At 33.4% G+C, this 23319-nt stretch overlaps 2 protein-coding genes across 2 annotated transcripts in view; both read right to left on the bottom strand.

Annotated features, from left to right (window-relative positions):
- Positions 1-4337: 4337 nt before the first annotated feature.
- LOC128551420 (uncharacterized) lies at positions 4338-6978 on the bottom strand. The gene is made up of 3 exons (XM_053532270.1): positions 6853-6978; positions 6344-6424; positions 4338-4954 (listed from the first exon to the last, which is right to left on the bottom strand). Exons 1-3 carry the CDS (start codon positions 6915-6917, stop codon positions 4657-4659), a joined length of 444 nt encoding a protein of 147 aa, XP_053388245.1. The 5' UTR covers positions 6918-6978; the 3' UTR covers positions 4338-4656.
- A 1079-nt stretch (positions 6979-8057) lies between these two features.
- Positions 8058-23319, bottom strand: part of LOC128551421 (protein dachsous-like) — a gene marked incomplete at its 5' end in the record, with an annotated part of 40158 nt that continues 24896 nt past the window's right edge. The window contains 10 exons of the mRNA XM_053532271.1: positions 8058-8210; positions 9331-9458; positions 11301-11376; positions 11836-11904; positions 14045-14128; positions 14893-14981; positions 15453-15581; positions 16254-16403; positions 17479-17804; positions 18007-18223. Coding sequence (XP_053388246.1) covers positions 8159-8210; positions 9331-9458; positions 11301-11376; positions 11836-11904; positions 14045-14128; positions 14893-14981; positions 15453-15581; positions 16254-16403; positions 17479-17804; positions 18007-18223 — 1320 coding nt within the window. The remainder of the gene's footprint in view (positions 8211-9330; positions 9459-11300; positions 11377-11835; positions 11905-14044; positions 14129-14892; positions 14982-15452; positions 15582-16253; positions 16404-17478; positions 17805-18006; positions 18224-23319) is intronic.

Below are 23319 nucleotides of genomic sequence, written 5' to 3'. Positions count from 1 at the left end.
AGATGTCATATGCAAGTACGATGACCGGATTATGAGAATAAGAACTACTTGGCAATATTACAATGGGTGCCATCTAGCAGCATTCTTGTCACTTGTCATATAAGGTAATAGATCTGTAAAAAACATCGGAAATTTTGCAAGTTTGGCAGTTTTACGGAAAATCATGTTTACGTTAAAATATATTTACGTTTGAAGAATGTTTAAACTAAAATACGTAAACGAAAATCACACATATATAGCCAAGTATCATTACAGATCCACTTCCTTAATAGCGTTATTGGTGCCTAGTCTTCAAAGCTGTTCCCGACTACTCATGCATTTCTGTTCGAAAAAAATGTAAAATCAGTAATCGAAAATATACGCATCATCCCGCAAAAGTATGTCAGTTGTAAAATATCCAAGTAGTAAAGATGTACTGCCTCGTCTAAATTTTTGAATAAAATAAGTTATCTAGCTGCGTGTAAGAACGTATGTCATGTCTTTATAAGTAATATATAGCAAATGAAATTGAATGTAAAAATACGAATGCTCACATCTAGACTATCAAAACAAAAAAAACTGCCACAATTTCAAACTAATAATATGATATTAAACACAGCTGTGACGATATAGAAAAATAAATTGAATAGGGATTATTATGTTTACAAAATTTTAACTTGGAATCTTGTATTTGTTGTAGTTCTTTTTTCCAATTTTGTTATATGTATAAAATACAATGTCAGTGGAGAAATTGTTCAGTTTCGTGAGCAGCCCCATCTTCGGGCTGCCATCTTGCCAATTGGTAGCCTCATGTGTGTGGTATCATAAGAACGAAAATATCCTACTGTAGGCTATTACTTAGTGCCACGAACTTGCGGATATCTGTTACATGCGTAGTTGAACCACATAAATCTGTAAGAACACCCTTCTTTGAATCTTGCTTTTTCGCAGTACTATTACTGTACACTAAGCAAACTTTCTCATGTTTACCCTCATATTTATGTATATCATTTCATCTCGATAAGACTTTGTTTTTCATCTAATATACAGATGGTGATACCACGTCTGTAAAACTCAGTGCATAGATGTTGTAACCATGGTTACACACTTTAGAAATGGGTCATCTTAAATTAGCAAAACTGATAATCGCAAAGTATTGAGCTAGTTTAATAAAACGTATTTCGACATACGTATGCATGCGGCAAATTTAAATGGAAATTGACGTCTTGATTCCTTGGGTTAATTTCGAAACCGCAGATGCCGCAAGTGCCTTTTCAGTAATTTTCAGATACATGTACATGTATATGGTAAAAAAGATGACTTTTCAATTGGTAACATCAAAATCCCTAATGAACGGAATAAAGCACTGAATGATATTTCCAATCTTTCATTGCATATAACTTTTAAATAGAAAAAAATTTTAAATTCTGAGATGCAGATTTTGCGGAATATCAATTGTTATTTCTTGACTGGAAATTCTTTGAGAAAATTGCATTTTGAAAAGCTGGAGTGAAATTCTCTAATGCTATGAAAGAAGTTAATAAAGTTATATTTATAAGGTTAAATCATGACAAAATTTAAATCTAACAACTAACCACGTGTCACAGTGATCCTTCACGTTTATTGGCAGCTTTTCATTACTGGTCAATATCCTACGAGAGCCACATATGATTAAGTGTTTTCCTGGATCAGTTAATCATACTTTACCATCCCAGTTCATTAACATGTAAGGAACCATTGGAACAGTGAAGCAATATTTTGCTCTTCATGAAATTGTCATAACTAACAGGATTGGAAGAAAGAAAAATTAGGTGTTGTTTTTACATTTTTCTAATCTGAATATTGGAGTTTAACAGAGATGTTTGAATATTGGTTTTAGTCACTGAATAACACTTTCTAGCAAACATTCAGCGTGGAGCTAAACAGTGGTGACTTTGGACGTTGTAAATATCATTTATTACAGTACTGTAAAATCACATTCGAGGAATGTATTCGCGGGCATCTGGTCCTGAAAATTCTTTGACAATTTGGATAATCATTATCAGTGTTCTGTGTTTACACTTCGAGATTTATGGAGGTAAATGTCTTATTTAATTTTTTGTCAAAAAAGATATAACTTTTTGGTGTTCATTTCAAAGGTGCGTTATGGCCAAAATTTATTATATGAATATGATCATTTAGTACAAAATTACCTATGTATACGTAAAATAAACATGTGTGTTAAAGCAATAGCGTCTGATAGATTTAAAAATAACATAGTCTTCAATGTATAACGCTGTATTAAAAAGTGTTGTCACTTAAAGATTTTGAGTTTTTCAACAAATATTTATTACATGTTATTATGATAGCAGCTCTACATACCGGTAGCTCAAATAATTAATTTAGGATTTTCTAGATTTTAATATATATAATTTTATATTGCGTTTGCCGTTTTCCTTTTCATATCACCATGTACATGGTACCCCTTCATATACGTGAAGACGTTTATCCAGAAGTCGTGTCATCACATGAAGGAGTTCGTTCCACGTACGAAATAACATTTATAGGAGGACATACCTAGATAGACGGTTCAAATGTTAGTTGTATGTATTGTAACTGAGTACATTCTGTGTCTTTTCTGATGACTCCAACAGCAGTTTTACTGTATTATTCATGACTACACTACATTTCTGGGCGAGCTAGAAATATCAAAGAACAACTAAAAGTTAGTAAGTGAAGTAAGAAAATGTTACACATAATGAAAAGCTTTATTTAATAACAGCATAAAAAGATACAGTTATCCAACCTATTGCTCTGAATAAGTATTGCTTACAAAAAAAGTGTCCACCAATCAACATTTTTTTCTGATAATGAATTAAATTAACGACCGTGATGAAATTCATAAACAATCTGTGTAAAAATAAACCTGCGTAGTACGATAAAACATAAGAACTATACTAGCCGAAATGCTACCTCGAAAGTTTTATTTTAATTTATTTTAATTTCTTTGATATAACACAAAATATTTTTGAAATATCATTGCTGTTAAAATAACATTTTCAAAAAATAAAACTCTTTCAAAATGTCACAACAATATACACGGATGTTTTGTTTTTGATTAACGGGCACATACCGCGGTTATAAGGGTACAAAATTATTTCTGATATATGATCAAATATCAAGCCAAATTTAACTTTAGTGCTAAGATATGACAGGACTGAAAAGTCGTTTTGCTTTCGTCATGACTTTCCTGCCTTGTAACATTTTGTGACTTTTTTGAAAACTGGCTTAAGGTAGAAAAATGAATTTAAAGATATCCTAACCCTATTCAATTTCATTGAAAACTTAATTTGTCATTTAAAATATAGTTCTCTAAACATGCGAGATGTGTCAAAAGAATGCTATTTATACTTGTCACATGGAAGATACTGCAAAAATACCGAGGTACCTGATTAGTTTCGTTAAGTGTATCTAAGTTATCACACTCTATTGCCAATAACAAAATAACTATTTCTGTTCAGCGGTAAGGTAGCGTCAGGTTTAACATATACATTTATTGAATAAAAATAAAATCCACATATAAAGCACTGTTTATAAACAAATTAGATAAAAAATGAATGATGTAATCCAGGTTTGACCGAATATTATTTTTAACGTTTTTTTCTCATATTAAAGAGAATTCCTATAGTTTTTTTCCTTTCATAGAATTCTTTTAAATTCACATATATGATAGGAACATTTGTGCTGAAAACAATGAACAAATAAAAACAATAGGTCACCAGGCTTGTTTTTGTGAAAAAATGTTTTGAACACACCCACTGTTGCTGAAACTGCCAGCGAATTTTCAACATTTTCATAATTTTCTGCTTTTTTATAAATACCAACCAAAATATACACCCAGGCAGCACAATACGGTTTTTTCTTTTTACAGATTTTATTATATACTTATTTGATATCATAGTCATATTTGTAATACTCTGTCCTTACAATAATGGGTACAAATGAAAAAAAATATTGTTTCATATTTACTTTTGTGAACTTTTTTCAATGAAAAATACCCATAGTGAAGAATATTTTTTTTAAATTTTGAAAAAACTCTTTCATAGAATTTTTTCTTTTTCTTTTTGTGTATAGATAATTGTATTGTGAGCAGTAAAATGGCTAAAAATGTATGGGTCACCAGGCTAAATTTTATGTTAAGACCGTTAGAATACAACACCTGTTCGGACGGAAATGGCGCGAACCTGGCCAAATTGATTACATGTATGTCTGCTAAAAGTTAAAAAAATGCTTTAAAAATTCTTAATTCTTTCTATAATTGAATACTAAATAATCTGAAAGGTGATATTGTCTTATCAGTCTGTAACATGTTTCAACAAATGTTGACTTCAGTTCAGTTTTCCATAGAAAGTGTTGGCTGCGCAGAAAGATGCGCATAAAAAACTATAGGAATTCCCTTTAAGTCTTCTGAAAAAGCTTCATGTTTACTAATACTCTTATCGTTTCCTTGTGATATATATATCACCAATTTAAAACTCATCAAGGTCACATACAAACATTTCCATACTTTCTTTTAATTTACGCAAACTGTACAATTACAAAATAAAAATAATCTGAATATATTTCTGTCTATATTAGTCATCAACACAAAATGATCAACAGAACGAAGATCAGCAATCAGCATACAACGGTATGCTTTTAAATTTCAGTACTTTCTAAATCTTCAGAAAAGGCTTCATTTATAAATGCTGCTGCAGTGTTTGGAGAATGAGATGTATCACCAAGATCATCATCATCGTCACTGATCTTGTCTAGACTTTCTTTAGATTTACGCATGGCATGGAGATTCAGAGTAGCACTAAGAAGATCTTCACTGGATACAGAGTGGAACGTATCATCATTATACATGTCGAGAGTGACCTCCCTTTCTTCCATACGATCATACACGGTATTTTGATCGTCGACAACGTTTTCATCCAAGTTAATGTCACCAGAACTAAAATAATATAAGCAATAAAAGTTAATAAAACTTCGATCATGTTAAAAAGCTGGCTTACGGAAGGTTGGTGGTTCATCCAAGGTGTCCATAAAGCTGGAAAATAGCCAATGACCAAGTAGTTGTGACTTTTAAACCATTTAAGACATACATTTGAGATTACTCTCAAATTTCAAATGCCTGTCACATAATATTATATTTCACATTACTTATACTGTGACATACATCATTTAACGTCGCACCGACACCTGATAGGTCATATAGCGACTTTCGAGCTTTAATGGTGGAGGAAGACCCCAGCTGGCTTACGGAAGGTCGATGATTCTACCCAGGTGCCCGCTCGTGATGAAATAATGCACGGAGGGGCACCTGGGGTCTTCCTCCACCATTAAAGCTGGAAAGTCGCCATATGACCTATCATGTGTCGGTGCGACGTTAGATAAAAAAAAAATATTGGAGTATCAAATGAATGTTTTACATGTAAATTGTCTGAAACGACGAAATAGATATTCCTTTAAATAACATATTATGTGTCTTCACACAAGGACTTTGGAACGCTTTATTCATACATTGCAAAAGCATGTATGCAAATATTTGCACATTCACTTATTGTTATTCATTAAATCTAATCAAGTTTAGTGATTTCTTCAACTAATCCCCCAAAATAGCATGCTTGTCATTTTGAATTATTCATTACATTTGTAAAAAGATTATACAGTTTTCTAATTTCATGAAAATGGACCAAATATGACTGCAATATTCGACATTGAAACTTAAACATTAGTTCCCTTGAAATGGCTAATAATGAAGTTAGATTCCAACTAAAACATAACCGCTTTTTATTCTTGTCTAAAGTATGCGTCTCTTAAATCCGTGTATTGAAAAGCTATAAAGCCCCAGTCATACTTTCAGGTATCGAGGACTAGGTATTACTATGTTTTTAAAAACGTAGTTTAAACGCAGTATACATAGAAAAACGTATTAGAGGCAGTAATACATGTAACGATGTTCTCCAAACATGTTTGTTTTGACACCAGCACGTAAACGTTTAAAAGATCACGTCAACACCTCAACTAACCATTCTATTATTGAAAAGGATGGTCCATTTCTTAACAGTGTAACGTCTAGAGCGAATATTCGATAAATTTTTCTACAAAAATATCTCTGTATATCCAAATAAAAGTAATCTAAACACGGGCTTTATGAGCTTCACCCATGCTTTGTATAGCAGAGAAAACATTACTACCTCGATACCCTTATTATGCGTAATTCATAATATAAATACATATATATATATATATATACATTAAGAGATTTTTTGATCAAATTTTGCAAGTGTTAAATTAAGCGTTTTAAAGTCCTTGAGTGAATGTAGCCTATTATTGTCACCTTGCAATACTGGCACTGTCTACGTTGGCCTCTTGGATGTTATCATATGGGTTGATATCGGCATTTAACAGGGGATTATTCCTGAAATAAAATGTTGTTCATGATAGAAAACATATATTCATATCTTATCTGTAGAGTCAATACTTTATAATATTTAGATATATTAATAGTGGTTATATTTGATATATTGTTATCATGAAGCAAAATCTTACTTCTTGTCTTTGGGTAGCATGTATTTTTTCAGATTTATTAAGATATACATAAGTTAATATAATATTTTCAATCAAGCAATTCAGTAAGTGTTCGTTACGTCATCATAAATATGTTTATATTGATTGTTTTTAAGTTTTGACTTTCGACTTACAAAGATACGTTCAATATACACTGTAGACCAGCACGAACTATTAACCCGTGATTTATATAAAGATACCTTTAGTAAATAATAATATATGTAATATGTAATAATAATATACACAAAATTCTTTTGTTACATGTACTACATTGCTTACTGTTTAGAGTATAGGTTGCTGCCTGGTACTGCGGCATCTTTTTGTTCATGTACACGCATTTCCATGTCTACAAAAAGGCGAGCAACAAGTATTTATGAACATTGTTTTCAGTATAATATGAATTTATCTTTTGTTTAAACATGTATGTTTCTTCGTTGTTAAGCGCAAAGTAATGACTTTTTTATGCACTTGTAAACAGTTCCGAAAGACTTTAAGTTATTTATCTCAATACTAAAGTATATTACCAAGAAATAGAAATATTAAGAGGTCAAAAAATAACCTTAAAGAAGCAATTTCTCCTTCAGTGAAAAATATCCAAGTTCACATGTGAAAATATTTTTAAAGAATGAATGTACATATTGCTCAAAATAAATTTCTAGATCCAGAACATTGAAATATTTCAAAATGTATAAAACAACGATACTTCACAGATAAAAGTTAGTTTTGAATAGAATTTTAGTACAACTTGGCACTTCAGACAACACGTTGTTTTGAAAAACTTCAAAACTTGACAAAAACTACTTTTTGTCTTCATAAATCTTGAGGTTTGATCTGTTACAAAGCAGTAAATCTACAAATAAATACTTTTTCTCCGAAAAGTTGTTGGCCAAAACGAAAACAAACAAAAAGAAATAATATCACCGATCATGTCTTTATCCAAGCAAATGATGTTGATATATTTGGTAAATTTCAACAACTATCGACATGCGATTTATATAATAAGTCGTGAAATAGAGTGTATCAGTAGCTATCTTTAAAATCTGGTAATAATAATTCTTAATTCTCAAATTAAGATATCTGTCAATACAATGTTTGGCATGGTTATATTGTTATGTCAGTCATTCTATACACTTACGTATGTATATTATTTGCCAGTAGCACTTAACCAAGTGGAAACCGCTGGCGCCAGATCAGAAAGTAAATGCTACTGTAAATGTTATACCCTACCTCTGAGTATACTACAAAAACCATAATCATGAATGGGAAAATCTACTAACCCATTTCTATCGCACATTTCTCACCTAAAACGCGCTTTTCAGTAAATGGGTACCAATACAAGTTTTGAAAGGTATGTATATGATAATTATGATGATGGAATAAAAGTTCGCAAATAGTTGTTACAAATCAATTACATGTCCCAAATTACTTATATGATATGTACCAATTTAATCAAATTTGTAAAATAAGTAGCATATTTCAAAGGGAACGGAATGGCAAATTTTATCAACATTAAACTTTTCGCACACATGCTTTTTAACCTCAAAGGCCTGTGAGAATTTATACCCATCCTCATTTTTTTCAGTTCTTATTCATTACCTGAAGTGTTGATAATGGCTGCCTTAAGTTTCCTTCTAAACCTGAAATTTATATTAAAAACGTTTAAACCGAATTTCCGAGAAATTGCAAGACAATGCGACATCAATAAGGATTTTTCTTTCTCGCAAAAATCTAATTTATATTGTTAAAATCTTCCGTCAAACGATTTAAACTCGAATGTTAGCTACTTAAATGAAATTGAATTTCTTACACTTTTCAAAAATTGCTACAAAATACTCAAGACAGTAATGTATGATTAGGTGGCTGTGCACTACAAACGCGACCCCATGTTTAAGGAAAACACTGAATTTATGTCGAAATTTTGTGCAATTCAACCAAAAAATGGAACAAAAAACAAAGGAAACTCTAGGGTACAAACATGTGAGTTTTAACACACTGTATTATGTACCCATAATGTTTCGGACTTTAGTAGGTTCATATTTATATTTTTCATTCTATGAGTGATTAATCAGATTTTGGTCAGGTATAAATTTGTTTTAAACTTTAAAACTTATCAGTTACAATTACTTGTGTTCACCTAGTTCTTAATACATGTTAAATGTTCACTGGAAGTATTCTTAAAATTTTATTTTCCTATCCTAGTTGACAAGACATAAGCATAAATTTGATAAACGTACGTCACCCAAAGAATGGTATTGATAATATGAACTATTGTTTCAAGTTGTGAAAAAATATATAAATATGGAATGACCTAACATGTTGATTTACAAACTCAAGCAATAATTACCCCCCTAAGCGCTACATTATCTACTGTCGTCACAAATGCCATGTGACCGTGAAAATCACATGACTGTTAAAAAAATCCAAGTTATGTTTTCTTATTTTCGATTGTATGGGTTCATTTTATCACCTAAGTTATCCTAAAATATATGATATATACTTAAAAGATATTTCAATAATAATATCAAATAACAAATTTAACGATTTATCAAAATCTTGATAATAATGTTTGTGACAGAATCTTCTCTACTGTAAGGAGAAACTACTGATTAGGGGAGGGGAGTGGAGTAGGGGTAGGGGTCGGAGGGGAGAGGAGCCATTTTATCAGTATATTCATTGTATTGTCATTCATTGTCATTCTGTGTAAAGTACTGGTTACATAAAATGAATGTGTATATTATGTAAACAATAACTTCTTACTTATTCCTTGCAGAAAGAGCTATAAATATAATGAGCGTGATTATGAGTGCTTCTGCCACAGACACTGCAACCAAAATAAACGTCAGCTTCTTAGAACCTGCTTCTGCGTCATCTTCTGTAGCGGCTTGCTGAAATGTTAAATAAATATCGCAATATATTCGAAAGGAAATACGCATAACATGACACCATTAGCAAGTTAGACAAGTCTCGAGACGCTATAATATACATACGTTTGTTTTATAGAAAAGAATTATTAGTTCATCGAGTATAAAAATCTTATCACAGCATTTCATGCTCTATTCCATCAACATTTTAAATAAATTATAACTCAATATTATATCTAATATAGAAAATTTAAATCATTTATTGAATTAGCAATGTAGATTAAATAAGGAACTGACGCCCTTCAATAAATATGTAATTCAGCTAGATAAGCCTTCATTGAGATCAATGTTTCAGAAACAGTATGCTTGTTTCTGTTATTAAACATGTTTACGATAAAATGACGTCACAATAACAGGCAATGACGTCAATGTTCTTGTTGCGGCCAAGAAAGAGCACCTCTATATTTTATCTACTGTTTTAGATACAGGGTATATTAGATTCGACAAATGTATGGCAAAATGGTGTTTTATTTAAATAAATACACTCGAAATCGGGTTTGCGTCACCAGAATAATTTACTCGAGCTACGCCCTTGTGAAATTATTCCAGAAACAAACAACCTCTTTTCGTGTATTGATAACGTTAAGACACGACTTTTCTATACATTATTTCTTAAATATAATGTATAAGGTATTCTTATATGGCTAACAATGCTTTTATCATCACAACGATGTTATGTTGACGTCACGTCAACGTGATATTTAGCGCCATGTACGCATCAAGAAATAGCGCTTTCAAATTTCATGAAATATTTTACTTAATAACATGTTTTAAACGAAATGTCACATTGCACAAATATTTTGATTAATTTATACACATACTGAATTAGTTATTCGCTCTGCTGAATAATTCGAAATAATTTTCGCTCGAACTGAATTCTGCCGCAAGACGTATTGCCGTTTACGGTCCTGGCGTGTTTTAACAAATACCTACTATAGGCGCCATGCTTGCGCGAAGAAACGGTTCCATCATATTTGATATAAATTTTACAATAAAGAACATATTAGAATCGAACTAATTTATAGCAAAACAGTGCTTTATCACTATTTATGCACTCGGGCGGTTTTACGTCGTCCGAAATAATTTCACTCGGGCTGCGGGCTGCGCCCTCGTGAAATTATTACGCCCGCCGTATAACCGCCCATCGTGTATAAATAGTGATTAAACACTGTTTTTCTATAAATTATTTCTTAATTCAAACATATCTTGAGATCTTTCATCGCTCTTGTGAAAGTTCTCCCTTGATTAAACATTTTTTGCTAAGACGGTTTATATTTATTTATTCAATATCTATTTTATTCATTCAATCGTAAACGTTTATTTGCAACACGTAACCGTACAATATATTACCGTATTGGACGCACGTGCGTACAAAAATCCTGTATTTTTTCCGTATTTGGACGGTTCAACAGTTCCATGTTAAACATACGATAAAGCCCGAAACGCATGAAAATGTTCCGAATGTAAATCGGATGAAGTAGGCGCTCTATGTACAGAGTTTGATTATGCATCTTAAAATGTTGGAATTTATCATCACTGAATATATTCAGTGAATCATTTTTAATTTAAACTAATATAAAATAGACACAGAATAAAAAGGTTATTCAACATTGTACTGTACAATACGCGATATATTTGAACTCGTACCCAGCTGGGAAAACCATACTGGACTCGATCGCCCAGCGGCTCGTCCAATATGCTTTTCTCAGCTGAGTACTCGTCCAAATATATCTCATCTCCGTATTGTACAGAACGATGTTAAATAACTTAATATTAGTACATAGTTATTGAGGTAGTAACACTCACTTGAGACACTCTCATAACATTGTAATTGTTTTGTAGTTCAAGCATCTCTCCGTTGTTTGCATGTGTGTCGAACAATCTATAAAAAGAAGATTTTTGTTTTATCATATTTCAAATAACAAGTATATCATAATTCATATACCTGGAATACTTTTGAAAAAAAAAAATGAATACAATGTAAGCATGAACGTTCCGATAAGCAGTTTTATAAAGGCTGTTGAAATTAAATTAATAAAAAAAAATGTACATTAAATTTTACATGATTACTTGCGGAAATTTCATTTATTCAGAACTGTTCTTAAATTAGCAGAATGGTATTAATTTTAAATCTGATTATAGGTGGAGTTTGTTTACGCAAAAAAGAATCGTATGAATCAAATCAAATGTGTTCAAATCATATGCAAAGGTAGAAAGCTGTTTAGTTCCAGTTTTGTACTGTTATTACCATTTATTACCTTTATTTGTATTTTTCATTAGATTACTTCTTTGTTTGTGTGGTACTTTCTTATAAACTGCGGATAATGGATTAAAATCTTACTCTATGGCCTTTTTGCCCGACAGAACTGCCTGGGATTCTTTTTCAACAACGTGAAATTTCAATTCAGAACTACAAAATAGCCAGAATGTATGTAATGCAATTAATACATGTAGAAACAATATTGAATATACACAACTTTAAATGAAGTATAACAAGTGAATGAAGTATTGCCATGCAATACAAAGTCCCCTACTGGAAGGCACCTAATTTTCTCTTCTGCAGTATAACATAATGAACTGATATCTGTCAATGATGTATAAACAATATTGTACTATATATACAATATAATATAACAAAGCACTTTGATTAAAATTTGCATATATCAAAAGTTATCATAAAAGATATTTATAGTAACAACAAAATGAATTTAACCCCCCTTCACCCCCCCCCCCCCAAAAAAAAATATGAAAAAATGAAAAAAATCTATAAAATACAAGTCTATAAAAAAAACTCTTTACTAGGTAGAGATAGATCAAAATACACCTAAAATTTGGATGTACCGTGCATGTTGTACCACAGAAAAGTGGTCTCAATTTTTCCTTATGGCCAGTAATAAAAAAGTTACAATATAATTTATTTATAGTAAAATAAAGGGACATAATTCTAAAAAAAAGTGTGCCTCATAGTGGTGAACATTTCTGCCAAGTTGCATCAAAATCCCTCCATGCATGAAGAAGAAATGCTCCGGACAAAGTCATTCTTGAATTTGACCTTTAACCTCTAAGTATGACCTTGACCTTAGACCTGGTGCCGGGGCCTTGCGCACAACATTTTGTCTCATCCAGGGAAATGTTTGTGCCAACTGATATTCAAATCCTGTTTTGCACGACAAAGTTATACACCGGACAGGAAAAAAATCCGATTGACCTTTGATCTCAAAGTGCGACCTTGACCTTTAAGCTAGGGTTCTGGGTGTTGCGTACGACACGTCGTCTCATCATGGGGAACATTTATGCCAAGTAATATTGTAATCCCTTGATGGATGACAAAGTTCTGGACCGGACAGGAAAAAAAGCCTCTTGACCTTTGGCCTCCAATTGTGACCTTGACCTTTGAGCTAGGGGCCCGGGTTTTGCGCATGACATGTTGCCTCATTATTAGGCACATTTGTGCTAAATAATATCAAAATCCCTTCATGGATGGCAGAGTTATGGACCGGACAGGAAAAAAGCCCTATTGACATTTGACCCCCAATGGTGACCTTGACCTTTGAGCAAGGGCTCCGGCATTTGCGCATGACATGTTGTCTCATCATGGGGAACATCTGTGCTAAGTAATACTGAAATCCCTTAATGAATGACAGAGTTATGGATCGGACAGGAAACAGACCCTGTTCAATGCCATGTTAACATTTGACTGCTAAGTGTGACTTTACCTTTGAACTAGGGGTCTGAAAGTTGTGCACGACACATCGTCTTATTATGAGGTAAATTGTGCCAATTGATATTAAAATCCCTTCATAGATGGGAGAATTATGGACCGGACAGGAAAAAAACCCTGTTGACATTTGACCTCCAATTGTGACCTTGACCTTTGAGCTAGGGGTGCGGGTTTTGCGCATGACACGTCCTCTTATCATGGGGAACATTTGTGCCAAGTAATTTTAAAATCCCTTCATGGATGAAAGAGTTATGGACCGGACACGAAACAGACCCTGTTCATGCCATGTTAACATTTGACTGCTAAGTGTGACCTTGACCTTTGAGCTAGGGGTCTCAAAGTTGTGCATGACACATCATCTTATTATGAGGTACAATTGTGCCAAGTGATATTAAAATCCCTTCATGGATTGGAGAGTTATGGACCGGACAGGAAAAAAGCCCTGTTGTCCTTTGACCTCCAATTGTGACCTTGACCTTTAAGCTAGGGGTCCGGGTTTTGCGCATGACACGTCGTCTCATCATGGGGAACATTTGTGCCAAGTAATATTAAAATCCCTTCATGGATAAAAGAGTTATGGACCGGACAAGAAATTGCGGACGGACAGAATGACGGAATGACGGAAAAGCGCATTCCTATAGTCCCCGAAACTGGTTTTCAACCAGTAGGGGACTAATAATAACCGCGAAGCTAGATTCAATAAATTCTGAATTATCAGAAATAGATTCACTAATTACAGGTATTATATGTTTATGTTGGGTAATGTAAATTATCTCAACGCAACACAAATGGCGACTGAAATATGAGTAAAAGGAGCAAACATTCATACCTTTGAATGTTTAGTACACCATTTTCATAATGATCCTGAAGACTGTCAAACACAGCGGAATACCCTAGGATTTCACTTAATTTGCTAAAAATTAGAAAAAAGTTTCGATTCGAATTAATTTGCAAGATATTAAGAATACAATTCATCTTAATTTGCCAGAAAGTAGACATTGAAATCAAGGTTCCGCCAAATGTGCTAAAAATTAAAAGCATTTTTACAGAAAATTGAAGCTTTGCAAAGTGATTCGAATGAGTAATTGAATACATCTATTTTTGACTAATTTCAAAGAACATGATACAAAACAAGAATCATTCCTAATTGTTTTTAATGCATTGTGGGCTTCTACTGTTTTAGTGGAGGTTAAATGTTTCCAATTCGCAATAGCTTTTCAGTCAATATTCATCTTCTGAAAGTCATTCAGAAAAAACATGTAATTTCTGCTAGATTTCTTTTGACACCTAAACAGTCCGTTTGTATGTTTTGGCGCGTTCCAGAAGTTGTGAAGAAAAGAGAAAAATTATGACTTTTGAAATGTGGTTTAAAATCTTATTCATTAAATTTTCTAAATGCAAGCAAGATACATTTTACTGTCTCAGTAAGTTTAAACACTGTAAACGACCTACTGCTTATTTATGGTTCCCAGAATTACATGGTTGTGTACCTATACACATCTAAAATATTATAGTCAACAAATAGGTACATTTTTCATGTTTATGTACAATTACTTAAACATTTGTCTGCCGAATACCGACGACTATTGTTTTCTAATCAAGCATCAAGATGTTTCAACGTCTCACATAAAACTACCAGGGATAAATTCACCATGATTTTTATGACAATTGCCTCACCTTAAAAGGTCATCCTTAAACGATGAAACTGTTTCTTTGTCTTTTAAGATGGTCATTGTGATAATTTGAGAGTCACTGATCAAGTAAATCTGAAAAGGGAAAACTTTTTATCTTATCCTTTATTATGCAAGAAAGAATAAAAAATTCCAGTCAGTATAGGTTTGTTCAAGTGGCACTTGTAGTAAACTATACTGGCCGTAGTCTGACTAGTCTAACTTGTTTGTTCGGTTCTGCTGTGAATACTTCATTTTAAAACCTCTCTTACTAGGCACCCTCTGTTTGCATCAATCAATGTTGGTTAGAACAGATTCAAATATATAACATCGGTAAAAACAACTATAAATCGCGTACAGTCATGAAAAAAGTAAGAATTACCATATCGTAGCAAAATATATAGTGGTAAATATGTAAACAACACGGGCTATCTGAAATGAAGTTAAATATCTTAATGCATATATACATGTATATGTTAAACTCTGAATGTAACAGTAAGCTAACATTGATTTTTATTATACAAAAATGCTCCCAAACAATCACATGACTCAGAAACGTTAACGTACCGTAATATCAGCCGTGTCATAACCGCCTTTGTCAGCAACCTTTACAGTAAGAATGAAAAATCCAGACAGATCTTCACTGAATAATTTGTTATTCTTGATTGTTCCATTTATCGTTACACAAAAGATATGCTGAAATAAATCAAGATCTTCTAGATAAAATTCATGATCAAATCTAAAGTATTCTTTCTTTTACATATATATATAGCTGTGTTTCGAAGCTTTAATTCATCTAATTTGTAACTATAACTAAATGCGAAAGTATTTCCGTATATTTCAACATTTGACACACAAACGCATGCACGGACACACGCACATACAAACAGAGAGAGAGAGAGAGAGAGAGAGAGAGAGAGAGAGAGAGAACAGTTTGTAATTTTAAATGGTTGGGCATAAAAACGGATGAAATACATCGGTACAGAAATTGATTTTATTTACTAAAAATAATTGCTATTTTCCCACAGGGTACAACAAAGACATCAGTTTCTTTTTGTTGTCATTTCCTTCCATGATAACGATTTTCCTAAACATTCCAGTACATATTTGTGACTTTTCAAAAGCAAAAGTTGTCGTAAAAAAGAAAAAATTTCGATTTTGTTTCGATTATGACAGCTTGCTTTGATCGCATGCTAGATGATCAAAAACTTGACAAAAAGTATTTTAGTAAGTTTCAAAACTAGTTTTAATATCATACACTATAGAGAAATAACTTCACAATATAGATTCTTGATTTATCTATAAGAAGGAAAGTTTGCATTGTAAACTTTCTTCTTGATAAATTAATATGTAATTCATGATACTTACATTTATACCATCACCACACGGCTTCAAGCCGCTGTTTGGCTTGATCTTGCTCTGTAGTTCCGAGCTGACAGTTATATTTCCTTCGTTCGAAAATGTCCAGGACAGGTAGCCATTCTGAGGAGTGTCCGCGTCACTAATGTAGGACTCGTTCTAAAGTAACATTAGAATGAAAGGATGATTAATAGGCAAACAGATGAATGGACCCACAGACAAAGAGACATATATTTTTTTAAATACATTATTGCGTTAAACCCTAGAATTGATGAATTTTGGAAACTTCATAATCAAAATTTGCTTTATTCCCTAAAATCAAATGTTACGTATTGTTTGCAGCATGAAACATCCAATATTTCAAATATGCAAATAAGCAACTTTCTTAAATACATACAGAGTAATTAGAAAGAAGCAAAGCCAAATTATAACCTCACATATAATCGTGAATACTATTTTGCATATATAAATGAATGTACTGTAAATGAACAGTCCTAAATTTCAAAAAGTTTACCCGTACTTCTAATTAAGGAATCCAGTCTGACAGAACTTAACAGTCAATCAGACACTAAAGGGACCGATAGTTATAGTCATAAATCAGATGTTGCTCAATAATTCAAATCGGTAGTTTAACTAGTGGGACATATATGTTTCTAAATCTTCCTGATCATAATGACAAGGTAAAGATCAAGTAATAGAAAATAATGGATTTAATATGATGAAAATAAGTTAAGGTAATCTATCCACATTTCCACTTCTGTGTAAAATGAGCACATCTATAAGCTTCTTTAAAGATAATTCTGCACGTGAGAAACAAACATCGACCAATAGAAAAGATAAGGAGTTGTGCAGACCGTTTAAGACTTACTGTACATTATTTGAAAAAAATTATAATGAGCTTCTACAGGAAATAAGCACATTTGATGACATTTTGTTTTCACGTCTAGAAAAAGTTAAACTATGTAAATTTAATGAAGCGTTTCAGAGTTGTTGATTTTTCCATTTCAAATCATATGGTAAAACAAAATGTATACTTTTGTATCCACAATATACCACGATCTGCCAAATGTCGATTGTAGTTCTTATTTACTATTCATTTTATGGTGTTGTTTTGAATCATTTTACATCAAACGGCTACAAGACGTTATCTAACTTTTTCCGGATAAATGACGTTAGACCGTCACTGGTTAATCAAACGTGCATAATCACTTAATGAACCAACAACCAATCTTACTCGCAACTTGAGCCCGAGTTCTGCATCTGCCTGTGTGTTTCTACGCATTCCAGTAGCTATTTTTTTCTGTTTAAAAATTGGGGGGCTATCGTCAGTGTCGCGTACATCAATAGTTACTTCAATAGTGTCATTTGTCTGTTGTTTCATCTTTTCAATTTCACTGGTAGACGTTTTATTACAGGCTTCGGAAACGTTCTTTGAGATGGAACAGTCCTTAACGGTCACATTAAATGAAACAAATGACGTAAGTTCGCGATCAAGTTGCTTTACACTGAAAATGTGCCCATTGCTTTTGTTGACACGGAAACTGTCTTCCCATTTGGAACCTGTAATAAGAAAACAATATAAAAATAAAGATTCGATAAATATTAAGCGTAAAGCTATGGAATTGAGCCATTAAACAATTTTATTTTATTTTTAATTTCAGCTTTATACCGTAAATATAGCTTTTATGTTATAGGCTGAAATGGCGCATGCCTTTTAGCTATGTTAACTGTTCACAGTTATTGTAAGATTTAAGTTATTTACTTGTGATATTATAACAAGGTTCAGAATCCTTGTCTTCATCAACTGCAGTCACTGTACCAATGTAATCTTTATACGTCGTGTTTTCCTGTATTGACCATCTAACGTTAGGCAGCTTAAACGACGGCAAATGGTCATTAACATCAATAAGAACTATTGAAATTTTCATCATGTCGGAAGTTAATGACGGATTTCCCTTGTCGGTGGCAACAATACCAAACTGCAAATAAAAAGTGAAGAATGAGTAAAGATATTGATCGGTTTACGTACAAATATTGTGAAATAGAAAAGGTGGAAACTCCACATGTTTCTCAACACGACAAAAACGAAAATGTTGCAGGCTCGGTTCATGGACGGTAGTGGAAATTGGTACTACCGCCCACGCCCTCTAGCCCCGGGTTGAGCAGAACTCAATATTTACACTTGCTAAAAGTACAATAAAAACTGTGTAGAGACCTCTACAGGTGTGAAGCCTTTTATATTATATTTGCGGTACTTTTGGACAGTAGTGTCAATTTTCTATATTTTATGATAGAACACCCTTAATTCAGTGCTACATGTAGGAGGTTTAAAGTGTAAAACATTTAATTAACTCCTATAACCTCAATACAACTAATATTGTTAATTGTGTGCTAAGCTAAATTCTTTGATTCTAAGCGATCTTCATAAAACTTCAATGAACTTTCACAACACCAAGCTGATTTAAAATTTATCCCGCACTTTAAAAAGACATTGTCATTACGTCTTGCTTTCTTGGATCTTTGGTTAGATTCATGTGTCAACAACTGAAGATCAGATAATTTTCTGAGAACAGTTAGTAATTTGTAACTGTTGTATCTGCTGTATTACAGAACAAAATTTTATGATAATATTGCAAAAATTTGTAACTATTTCTACCTTTTTCTTGTGACTCTGATAAAATCTGAAAATACTGTGTAAATTGTATCTTTTTTGTCACTTGCTAGATTTCATTGTGCTTCTGATAAGATTTGTTTCTGAATATAATTATTTTGCTGACCAATATTTCATATGTGACTATAAACTGTATATTGATTAATGCCGAAATAAAACGCATTGCATTGTGTTATTGTATTGTAAACTGTATAACAGAACACCGACCAAGGTACTGCAGAGATCCTGAGAGATGCTCCACATTCAATTACCACTTATTTTCAGACTAAGTTCAACCTAATTTGTTTTTACTTCGGTCACGATCTGTTTCTTTAAAGCACTTCATTTTGACTTCATTTTATCGTCAATACATACGCTTAGTACGACCTAAGGGACGTACTTTATGTACGGACGCCCGTCCGTTCGGTAAAATTTTCGTTTTCACCAAATAACTTAAAAGCTATGACAAATAATGATCTTTAAACTTGATACACATATTCCCCATGGGCACTCAAAGACCGTTTGTCCTATGATTCTTTAATGTGGCAGTTGTATGGCAAATAATCAGTGAATGACCCATAATGATGTAGAGGTTTGTTTGGCAAAGGACACTGTGAAAGTGACTGTTAAAATACACCATAACATGACCAGCAAATAACCTACATACTTGTAGAGCAAAATCTATCTCGGGTTATTCTGCAATAACCCATGCACGTGCAGTGACGTCATTCGATCCAGGTGCGTAGCACGGTCGTAAAAAGTAATTACCATTTTTTCGTACACTGTTGATACTAGTATGTCGTGTTAGAATCGAAATAACAAGTTCCCAAGTGTGATTTATCGTAGAATAACCCGAGTTTTTTTGTCTTTATGCGAAACAATATATCACTCAGGCCTACGGCCTTTGTGATATATTTTACGCATTAGAACTCAAAACACGTGTTATTCTACGATAAACCACGATTGGGAACTTATTATTTCTTAAATTATTTCTGCTCAATACGTTCAAAATACCTTAACCCACCAAACGAAAGTAAAATATATGTATTTCCAAAATGCAGCAACTAAATACCAATTTCATAAAGTCAAAGAGTTAATAGTCAAGGTCACAAAGACAGCACAAACATCTGTAATAGGAGCGAAAAATGTGCAGCCCGATACAGGACTCGAACCTGCGACCTTCTGCTTGCAAGTCAAATGTTCTACCAACTGAGATAATCGGACAATCGATATCATAGACAAATTATATAAGTAGTAAATGGGCCAATTTGGGATCAGTATGACGTCATCTCGTTTTTCATTAGCAGATGACGACCTTAAGGCATATTACTCATACATGTATTTATAGCGTAATGGCTTAAAAATAAAGTGTAATCGGTCAACTAAGTTATTCCGTCAATACATTTCACGATGAAAACAACGTTCAGCGTTTTTAATAGCAAAACATTCGGATATGTACTATACCAACGGGTCCATAATTTTCGATAGTGACGTAATGCTTCACACCATCAAAACATGTTTAAATGAACCCGATATGGTAAAACAATGCGGAAATCGCGTGGAACTTACAAAAAACCTTTAACTACGGCATCGGGTTGTTAAGGTACAACTGTAGACCCCCGAGAAAGATCAGAGTCGTTTATACAATGACAAAAATGTAACGTTCGTTATTACCGCGTATCCCATTCAATAATTCTAAGAACATGTTTAGACTCGTGTGACTATAAATAGATAATGACGTTAAAATCACCCAATCGGATACGACAGCTTAAGGAATTACTATATGCGCCGTGACAATATTAACTACCATATTCTCTTCGTTATAAGCTATATTTAGATAATGTCGCACGGTCCCATAATGACTAATCTATGCTCTTAAAGGACCCGACAAAATATTTAATTACCGTATTGTCTTCGTTATTGAATCATAAGCTATATTTAGATGATATGGTTCCATAATGAGTAATCTATTCTTTACTTCATAAGCTATATTTAGATAAATAATGAGACAATAACGTTGCAAGAATACGTACTTATTGTCAATAAAACTGGAAGCAATATTTATCTTTGGACCCATATTTAATCACGCAGTTCCTTATACTTTGATGTCCAAAATGACAGTGAATAAATTTCGACGATCATAAATAAGTCAAGGCGACGGTCTGATCAAAATAATACGCAACAGTGTTCTGATTGGATACGATGCATTCTGATTGTTCATTACAAATCACACGCGTGTAACTCAAATGGCAATTTAACTACGACCAGAGTTGTTATAAAATACTGCAAACACTAACACCCCCTCCACCTCCCTCCTCCTCCACCTCCACCTCCACCACCTCTTCATCCTCCCTCCACCACCTCCCTCCTCCTCCACATCCTCATCCTCCCTCCACGTCCTCCTCCTTTCTCTCCCCTCCTCTCCCTCCTCCTTTCTCCCTCCTCCTCTTCTCTCCCTCATCCTCCTAATCCATATCCTCCACCCCTTCTCTCTCCCTCCTCCTCCTCCTCCCTCACCATTGCCCTCGAAATATTCCGTGTTGATGGCTAAAATCCTGAAGTCAGAATGATATTTTGTCTGACGAAAGCGCTGTTATATACTTTTCATCGGGAATATTTTAAGTAACGCCCGTCATTCCTATCGCTTTTGATTGGGTACTAAATATAGAAATAATAGTTTATTCCAGTCAGAACCTGTATGTCTAATAATTAGAATAAGATCGGATAAGCAATAAAACCCTACTCACTATATACTCTTAATTCCCATACAGACTTTCGTCAGACAAAATATCATTCTGACTTCAGGATTTTAGCCATCAACACGGAATATTTCGAGGGCAATGGTGTGGGAGGAGGAGGTGGAGCAAGAGGAGGGAGAGAGGCGGGTGGAGGAGATGGATGAGGACGAAAAGGGAGAGAAAAGGAAGAGGGAGGAGGTGGAGGAGGAGGCAGGAGGAGAAGGCGGAGCGATGAGGAGGAGGGTGGAGGTGGAGGTGGAGGTGGAGGGAGGTGGTGGTGGAGGAGGAGGAGGTGGAGGACAGGAATTGTTAGTGTTTGCAGTATTTTGTAACAACTCTGGTCGTAATTAATATTTTTGTCGGGTCCTTTAAAAGCATAGATTAGTCATTATGGGACCGTGCGACATTATCTAAATATAGCTTAGACAACTTTTCCGCTCAAAATCTAAAGAATCTTTTGACTTACAATTCCCAAACTTCACAATCGTACTGCTCATTAACATAAGCAATAAAGGGACGTTGCGATTAGGAGGTCAAAACGTTAGTACAGCGACATTTTCCACTTAACATCTTAAAAATCCCAAAACTTGGGATCCTTTAACAGTAAATGTAAGTACAGAAAACATTTTCCGCTCGATATTTTGAGAATGACCTGATTTATATTCATAACAAATGACGTGAAAATTGTCCATGGTCAGATAAGCTCTATTTATTATAAGCAGAGAGCAAGGCCAAGGGAAGAGTGTCTGTTAGACTAGAAAAACCTTTTCTTTAATAATCTTAACTATGAGGTCAGTAGGCAAAATGTTAGATCACATTAATTAATCAGTACAAAGTAGTAAAATATCATCGACCAATTCTTAGTCAATGGTAACGGTCAACGTCATACCAAGAGATGATATGGACGTTATATGCAATTGTATCGGTGGCCGTCCGTCTGTTTATAATTTAGCTTCCATCCAGTATCTTTGAAAGCTTTGATGTACGGCCAACATATCTGACAGGCACATTGCTTTATTCCAGATCTCTCATTACAAATCTTAATGAATTGCAAGAGAGATAACTTAAATATGTCAACGTTGTAATTTTACTCGTTGTGGCATTTATATGTAAACCAGAGGGTCGCAGTAAATCGCATACCGCAGTTTCACAGCCAAACAGGAATAACAAAAAACTTGTCTGCTGAATAAATTATGAATGAAAGCAAAGTCAACCCCTAAAGAAATTCTGCGTTTTTTTCAAAGACAGACCGGTGGAAAAGAAGGTGGTATCGTTAGAAAATGTTTCTTTTCAGCTCTTGTAGTCATATTTTTGTTGTAAAATCGTGATATTATTTTCTCTGTCTAGATAATAACTTATGATATATTTTTGTGAAAATATTTCGGATCCTACCAATGTTTTTTTTTTTTTTTTTTTTTTTTTTTGACAAGAAAACATTTAAGAAAACTTGCGGCAATGAAAATCTTTATAAATATTTATTCAGAGGGTCAACAGAAAACATTCCTTTGGAATTATTTTGAAACTAAGCCAGCAGTTCCTATCAGGACGATTTTTACGTCCCTCTTTACAAATACAAAAATTGTAAAATCTTATACGCCCCTATCGTACGGTGGTTTTGACGAATTAGAATATTCTGAACTTCTTTGGAGATGGAGCAAAGAGAACATTTGTGTTTCAAGAGATATCA

Source organism: Mercenaria mercenaria, unplaced genomic scaffold (genome assembly GCF_021730395.1).
Source record: "Mercenaria mercenaria strain notata unplaced genomic scaffold, MADL_Memer_1 contig_1074, whole genome shotgun sequence".
Lineage (NCBI taxonomy): Eukaryota > Metazoa > Mollusca > Bivalvia > Venerida > Veneridae > Mercenaria > Mercenaria mercenaria.
Note: the sequence above shows the minus strand (reverse complement) of the source record. Positions and strands in the feature narration are given on the sequence as shown.

Excerpts from the sequence above, each read along its gene's own strand:
- LOC128551420 (XM_053532270.1), bottom strand. The coding sequence starts at position 6,917 with ATGGAAATGCGTGTACATGAACAAAAAGATGCCGCAGTACCAGGCAGC. Across the intron at positions 6,425-6,852 it reads AGCAACCTATACTCTAAACA|GAATAATCCCCTGTTAAATG; the intron begins GTAAGCAATGTA and ends ATTTTATTTCAG. Across the intron at positions 4,955-6,343 it reads GACAGTGCCAGTATTGCAAG|TTCTGGTGACATTAACTTGG; the intron begins GTGACAATAATA and ends ATATTATTTTAG.